Source organism: Macaca thibetana, chromosome 14 (genome assembly GCF_024542745.1).
Source record: "Macaca thibetana thibetana isolate TM-01 chromosome 14, ASM2454274v1, whole genome shotgun sequence".
Classification (NCBI taxonomy): Eukaryota; Metazoa; Chordata; class Mammalia; order Primates; family Cercopithecidae; genus Macaca; species Macaca thibetana.
The window spans coordinates 7,598,272-7,605,826 of NC_065591.1; the positions used below are offsets into that span (position 1 = coordinate 7,598,272).

At 48.6% G+C, this 7,555-nt stretch overlaps 1 protein-coding gene across 1 annotated transcript in view; it reads right to left on the reverse strand.

The window, feature by feature from the left end:
- The window catches only part of C14H11orf80 (chromosome 14 C11orf80 homolog), a 104,128-nt gene extending 98,841 nt beyond the window's left edge, over positions 1 to 5,287 (reverse strand). The window contains exons 1-2 of the mRNA XM_050756836.1: positions 5,102 to 5,287; positions 1,501 to 1,639 (exon numbers count right to left, since the gene is read on the reverse strand). Coding sequence (XP_050612793.1) covers positions 1,501 to 1,639; positions 5,102 to 5,131 — 169 coding nt within the window. The 5' untranslated portion in view covers positions 5,132 to 5,287. The remainder of the gene's footprint in view (positions 1 to 1,500; positions 1,640 to 5,101) is intronic.
- Between the last annotated feature and the right edge of the window lie 2,268 nt (positions 5,288 to 7,555).

The following is a 7,555-nucleotide window of genomic DNA, read 5'->3' on the forward strand; positions in this document are numbered from 1 at the left end:
AATCTAGAATATATACTGAATGTTAATAATCATCTCAAGGGGTGAGATGTGTAGAAAGTCTCACTCTCCACAATAAATGTTTCTGTAATGTTTTTTATCAAGTATGTATCACCATGTTTCCTACCAAAAAATATATATATATAAACATAGGCTGGATGCGGTAGCTCATGTTTGTAATCCCAGCCCTTTAGGAGGCTGAGGCAGGCGGATCACTTGAGGTCAGGAATTTGAGACCAGCCTGGCCACCATGATGAAACCCCATCTCTATTTAAAAATACAAAAAAAAAAATTAGCCAGGCATGGTGGCAGCCGCCTGTCATCTCAGCTACTCAGGAGGCTGAGGCAGAAGAATTGCTTGAACCCAGGAGGCACAGGTTGCAGTGAGCCCAGATTGCGCCACTGCACTCCAGCCTGGGCGACAGAGTGCGACTCCATCTCTAAATAAATAAATAATTATAACCATAATTACGTAAAGCTCAGAAACAAAAAAGAGAAAAGAAATGCCCCCTATTCTAGGTGGGCTAAAGAAGTTCATTAGGCTCAAAATGCAGAATTGAGTTTCTTGCCAAAAAGTATTGTGGCTGAAGTCTTTTGCTTTGAATTAAATCAACCTTGCTAACCTGGCCACAGTTTATTGGATTAGATTATTACAACCACACAGAGACCCACCATCACCCTAGACATGTAGCCAAGCATTTCCCTCATGAGTGGTGGGAACCCTGCCAGAGTGGAGTTCATGCAGAGTAAGAGCAAACCAACCTGTCATACTGCTCTTGAAGATGTTTAATATTAACATACAAAGGTCATTCCTGTTCAGGTAAGCAAATGTCTTGTAAAGCCTAGTTTACTATCCAATCTCAACTTGGTGCCCAAGTGACTTCTCTAAGCCTGAAAGGACAACTTCATTCCAAAGTACCCTTCAATAAACCTACACACACACATACACACACACACACACACCCCCCACAAAAAAAAGCTAACTCTTCAAGTTTGAGAAAATTCATGTTTCAGAGCCACTTAATGCATCAGGTTTCCCTCAAGACAACAGGCAAAAACGATAAAAGCATGAAAGCCAAATGGAAGAAATATTTTCAAACTAATCACAGGTCATGATTATTGAAGTGTGCACTTTTTTTTTTTTTGCAACTGCCAAAATTTAGACTTGGAAAAAAAAAAAGTAGGTAAAGCTTAATGTAATATAATTTTGCTGTGAAAAAGTAGGTTAAAATCAAGAGAAAAATAAGATTGTTTTGGAGCAATTTTAACTTAAACCAGTAAAATAAATAATCTATGGTAAGAGTCATTCTACTCACCTTTTCTGTATGATACATTTGTAAATCTACCACCAGATACTTATTACATAATCATTTCATTTTATAATTATGGAACAATCCTGGAATAACATAAAAGATTATGACGAATTGAAATTTTAAAATAAGCTACGACATAAACCATGACAAAAAGAGACAGAAAATCAGTATTTTTTCTTTCTCTACTTACTAGTTGTTACACAATGAAGAGCATTTGCTTGGTGCTTAGAATGTAATCCTTCTATGGAAATCTCTAGCTGCCCTTCTAGCAATGCTCCCTTTGATACATCTATGTCACACTTCCAGTGAATTATTAAAAATCTCAAAATCTGAAAAGAGCACAATTCAAAGAAAACATAATGTTCTTTAGAAATCACAGTAATAATATATCTCTACGACCCAGCTAAATTAGTAACTCTAACTTCCCCCAAAAATTGTATTCTTGCTTCTAAAATGTCAGATTTAGGTTTGTTCAGAGTGTTATGTCTAAACAAAATAAATAGCTAGGAGAATGACATAAGAAAGGAGACAGTGAAACTCAACACAATGCCCCTTAAGACAGGAAATTGAGACAATACATTCCTTTATTCAGAAGATAAATTCATCTGGAAATAATAATCAGGGAAAAATTAAGTGGGAGTTTGTTTTTCTTGTTTCTTTTTTCCTGCCCCAAATAAAAGCCAACATGAAGACTATGAATAAGAGTGATATCTGGTTATGAATCATCTTAATCTTTCATTAAATCAACACTTTTGAGGGTCAGAATACTATTTAAGAGTGCTAATGCTGCCCTGCACGGTAGCTTATGCCTGTAATCCCAGCACTTTGGGAGGCCAGGGTGGGAGGATCACTTGAGCTCACCAGTTTGAGATCAGCCTGGACAACATACCGAGACCTTATCTCTACTAACAACAACAAAAATTAGCCCAGCGTGATGGTGTGCGCCTGTGGTCTCAGCCACTGGGGAGGCTGAGACAGGAGGATCTCTTGAGCCCAGAAGGTTGAGGCTGAAGTGAGTCCTGATCAGGCCACTGCACTCCATACCTGGATTTGAATCCCTGATGTGCCAAATTCTAGCACATGACCTTGGGCAAGTTACTTAATCTCTCCAAACCACAGATTCCTCATCTATTAAAATGGGGATAAAACTACCACATACGGCTGCTGCTGAAAGTAAACAAATAATATGTGCAAGGCTGAGTGCGGTGGCTCATGCCTGTAATCCCAGCACTTTGGGAGGCCGAGGTGGGAGAATCCCTTGAGCCCTGACAACATAGTGAGGCTCCATCTCTACTAAAAAAAAAAAAAAAAAAATTAATTAATTAATTAAAAATATGTGCAAGATGCTTAACACACTACTTGGCAAATAGCAAATGCTTAACAGATATTAGCTATTATTTCTAAGTTCTACTGCAGTAAAGACTACACACAACGTTTTAAGTTGAACAGGACTCCAAGATGTCTGGGTAAAACATTTAATCGACCGGGTGTGGTAGCTCACGCCTGCAATTCCAGCACTTTGGGAGGTGGAAGCAGTGGATCACCTGAGGTAAGGAGTTCAAGACCAGCCTGGCCAATATGGTGAAACCCCATCTCTAGTACCTGTAGTCCCAGCTACTCAGGAGGCTGAGGCAGGAGAATTGCTTGAACTTGGGAGGTGGAGGTTGCAGTGAGCTGAGATTGAGTCACTGCACTCCAGCCTGGGCGACAGAGCAACACTCCTTCTCAAAAAAAAAAAAAAAAAGAAAAGAAAAAGAAAAAAAGAAAAAAAGAACATTTATTCGAGACAAATTGAAAATAAAATATATTTCATTTATTTTTGGGGGTAGAGAGGGGACAGGGTCTCACTCTGACTCCCAGGCTGGAGTGCAGTGATGTCTTTATCATGGTTCACTGCAGCCTCAACCTCCCGGGCTCAGGTGATCGATCCTCCCACCTCATCCTCCCAGGTAGCTAGAAGTGCAGCCGCCTGCCACCACAGCCTGCTATTTTTAAATTTTTTTTATTTTTAATTTTTTTTTTTTGAGATGGAGTTTTGCTATTGTAACCCAGGCTGGAGTGCAATGGTGCAATCTCGGCTCACTGCAACCTCTGACCCCCGTGTTCAAGCAATCCTTCTGCCACAGCCTCCCAAGTAGCTGGGATTACAGGTATGTGCCACCACGCCCGGCTAATTTTGTATTTTTAGTAGTGACGGGTTTCTCCATTTTGGTCAGGCTGGTCTCGAACTCCGGACCTCAGGTGATCCACCTACCTCGGCCTCCCAAAGTGCTGGGATTACAGGCGTGAGCCACCACTAATTTTTGTATTTTTTGCACAGACGGAGTTTCCTCATGTTGGCCAGGCTGGTCTTGAACTCCTGATTTCAAGTGATCTGCCCGCCTCGGCCTCCCAAAGTGCTGGGAATACAGGCTACCCACCGCAACCGGCCAACTCCCATTATTATTCATGCAAACAGATTCTTTCTTTTACAGGGAGGCAACACAAGGAAAATTATTACCCCCTTTTTAAAGGCAGGGAGATCTGGGAACTAAGATCCTCATTTGTACCAGTTAACAAGAATGGTTTCCAGGTACATGTAGAGTCTAACTCTTCCTTCACACGTCCTGTTACGATATTCCCATATCGGGTCGGGCACGGTGGCTCACGCCGGTACCAGCACTCGGGGACGCGGAGGCGGGGGGATCACTTGAGGTCAGAAGTTCAAGACCAGCCTGGCCAACATGGTGAAAACCTGTCTCTACTACAAATACAAAAATGAGCCGGGTGTGGTGGTGAGCGCTTGTAATCCCAGCTACTCGGTAGGCTGACACAGGAGAATCTCTTGAACCCGGGAGGCGGAGGTTGTGGTGAGCCGGGATCACGCCACTGCATTCCAGCCTGGGCAACAGAGCCAGACTCTGTCTCAAAAAACAAACAAACAAAAAACCCAAAGATATTCCCATATCGGTAATGACAGCGCAGTTGGGAAAAGAACACTGGCCTACAAGTCAGCGCCCTGGGTTCTAGATTAGGTTCTGTTATTCGTAAAATGGAATCCCGCAGCCTTCTTTGATGACAACAAACAGGCAGGACGCCCGGGGGCACTCTCTCAGGTGCCCTCAGAGCCTGTGCTTCTGTCACCTGCACAGTACCCCTCACAAACAGCAGCTCAGCGTCCCATTGGGCACCGGCGGTGAAAGTGGGTAATGAAATGAGCACACGGGGCGTGGCCGGCGCCAGGTGCTCAGTGCCATCTTCCAGAGCAGCTCCCCAAGCACAGGTGTAGCCTCTGAACCTCGCCCTTTCACGTGCAGCTGCTCCGAACCCAAAAACCTGCACCTGCACCGGGAATTGTCTCCCTTGCTCCCGGTCTGCACTGGGTCCCTCCTTGCCTCTGCCCTGGCGCCCCGATTTCCCTCCCCCCCGCCCCGAGCTTGCACCTTTCCTTTCCTTCTTTCCGCGCCCCCTCCCAGCACCCGGCGCATGGAAAGCGCTGGACTCCGGCAGGCACCTCCGAGGCTGCGTCAGGCTCTGCCTCTGGGTGTCCGCCGGCGCTCGGTAAACGCCGCAGCTTTCTAAGCCGTCCGCTGGAGAAGGCGTCGTTCCCCCCCCCTCCAGAGTACCCCGCGAGCGAGAGCCCTCATCTGCTCCTACTTCCTCACTTCCCCGTGGGAGACGGGCCTCGATTCCCGAACCTTCCTCCTTCACCTTAGGCGACGCCCGACCCCTCTGCCCAAACTTCGCGGTCTCCTCACAAAGCCCGTCTCCTCAGAAAGTGTCCTCCGCTTTCTCTCCCTTCCCCGCATCACCTCGAACACGGCCACGGCCGTCCCCTCCATGCCGCGCAGGGAATAGCGGCAACGCCCAGTCGAAGAGTGCCCGCCCGCGACCACCGCCCCCTCCTCAGCCCGGGCTTGGAACTCCTCCAGTGCCCACGCCCACGCCTACGCCCGGCAGCGCGAGCCCGTCCCTACCCGCGCGCGCACTTACGCGCGCGCACGCCCCTCCCACCTACCCGCCGCGCCTGCGCACTCGACGCTGCACCGCCCCGAGGCCAGGAGCCGCCGCCGCCAGCCGGCTAGAGCCTGTGAGCGCAGCTGGTGCTAGTGGGCCCGCAGGTGGGCGGTTCTGGGCGGGGAAGAGCCCACGAGAGGCGGCAGAGGCTGGAGGCAAGCGGCAATGAGGCCAGGCCACGACTGCTCCCTCCTCTCGAAGACAGTTTCCCACGGTAGCGGCGAAATGCGGCCCCTTAGGCCTTATCCGGGCTTTGGCCGCCCTTCGCGCTTTCCAGGACCCTTCCCTCGGCCGGGAGGGGCGACGGTGATGGCGCGGGGCTTCCAAGCGGGTTCGTGACCCCTCCAACAGCCCTGCCTGCTGCGGGGGCTACCCCAGGCCAAACCCTGGGTTCCAGACTTAGCAAAGAAAAAGACGGCCAGTTAAAATTGAATTTCATATAAACAGCAAATTTTTTTTATGACTATACTCATATCTTGTGCAATTGTTGGGACATATACTAAAAAATTATTAATCTGAAGTTGAAAACGACGTCCCGGGCCAGGCGCAGTGGCTCACGCCCGTCATCCCAGCACTTTTGGAGGCCAAGGCGAGTGGATCACCTGAGGTCAGGAGTTCTAGACCAGCCTAGCCAACGTGTTGGAACCCCGTCTCTACTGAAAATACAAAAATTAGCCGGGCGTGGTGGCGGGCGGCTGTAATCCCAGCTACTTGGGAGGCTGAGTCAGGAAAATTGCTTGAACCTGGGAGGCGGAGGTTGCAGTGAGCCGAGATCGCGCCATTGCACTCCAGCCTGGGCAAAAAGAGCAAAACTCTGTCTCAAAAAAAGAAAAAACGAGCCCCCCGTCCTTTACCTGGCAACCAGCCCCAAGCACCTCCCAGCCTAATCCAGGGGGATTAGCTTCCCCTGCAAATGTGGGACCTGGAAGTCGACCCCGCCCCATCTAGGACCCTTTCCACGTTTGACTCTGCACTGAATGTGCCAAGACAAGGAGCTGACTTTTCTGGACTCTGGCTGAGAGGAGAAGCTTTGGGGTTTTCCAAGTGCATTCCTAGCTGGAAGAAGGAAGGTGGTCCTGCAGAGTCCCAGCTGCGGCTCTCTGCAGGTTCTGGGAGAGGCATGGTGACAGGGGCTTAAGCCCGTAACTGCTGGTGATCTGACAGCCAAAAGAAAACCCTGATGAGAGATTCCTGCCTGGCAAAGAGTTGCCCACGGAGAAGGGTGGGACAGGGTGTTGGCTGCTTTCCTTCAGGGAAAATTCTTCCACCCCAGCTCCAAGACGCCAGGATTGGACAGAACAGGCTGGGGAGCTGGCAGAGTGCCTGCCCAGTACACAACGTTGGTGCTGCTCCAAAGAACATTGTCTATCAAGACCTGAATCATACCCTTCATGAGACTATGCTCAGCGCTCCTCCCCATTCCTCCCCATCTCAGTTGCTCACAGGTAGACCTATTGGAGCAAGGTAGCTTTTATTTCTGGAAAATCCATCATAACCATCAAACTTGATAAACAGCTGGCATTTGAGGAATCACTGGAGTCTTCCTTTCATTTCCCCACCACCATCCGCAGAGCTCTCCATCCCCACCCCCTGTGTCTTGTCCTTTTTAAGAAGAGGAGTTGCCAAGGGGAAGGGACCACTGATGTTTATTGAATGACTGCTTCCTTTTTTTTTTTTTTTTTTTGAGTCGCCCAGGCTGGAGTGCAGTGGCCGGATCTCAGCTCACTGCAAGCTCCGCCTTCCGGGTTCACGCCATTCTTCTGCCTCAGCCTCCGGAGTAGCTGGGACTACAGGCGCCCGCCACCTCGCCCGGCTAGTTTTTTGTATTTTTTTAGTAGAGACGGGGTTTCACCGTGTTAGCCAGGATGGTCTCGATCTCCTGACCTCGTGATCCGCCCATCTCGGCCTCCCGAAGTGTGAATGACTGCTTCTGGTCGGACACTACTAACTCTTTACATAACTGATGTCATCCTCTCAACTATCTTGTAAGAAAATTGTTATCGTCACTATTTTATGGGTGAGAAACCAAGGTATTGAGGATGGTTCTTTAAAATATTTCCCATTATGGCTGGGCGCAGTGGCTCATGCCTATAATCCCAACACTTTGGGAGGCCCAGGTGGGTGAATCATTTGAGGTCAGGAGTTTGAGACCAGCCTGGCCAACATGGTGAAACCCTACCACTACTAAAAATACAAAAATTAGCCAGGCGTGGTAGCATGTGCCTGCAGTCCCAGCTACCTGGGAGGCT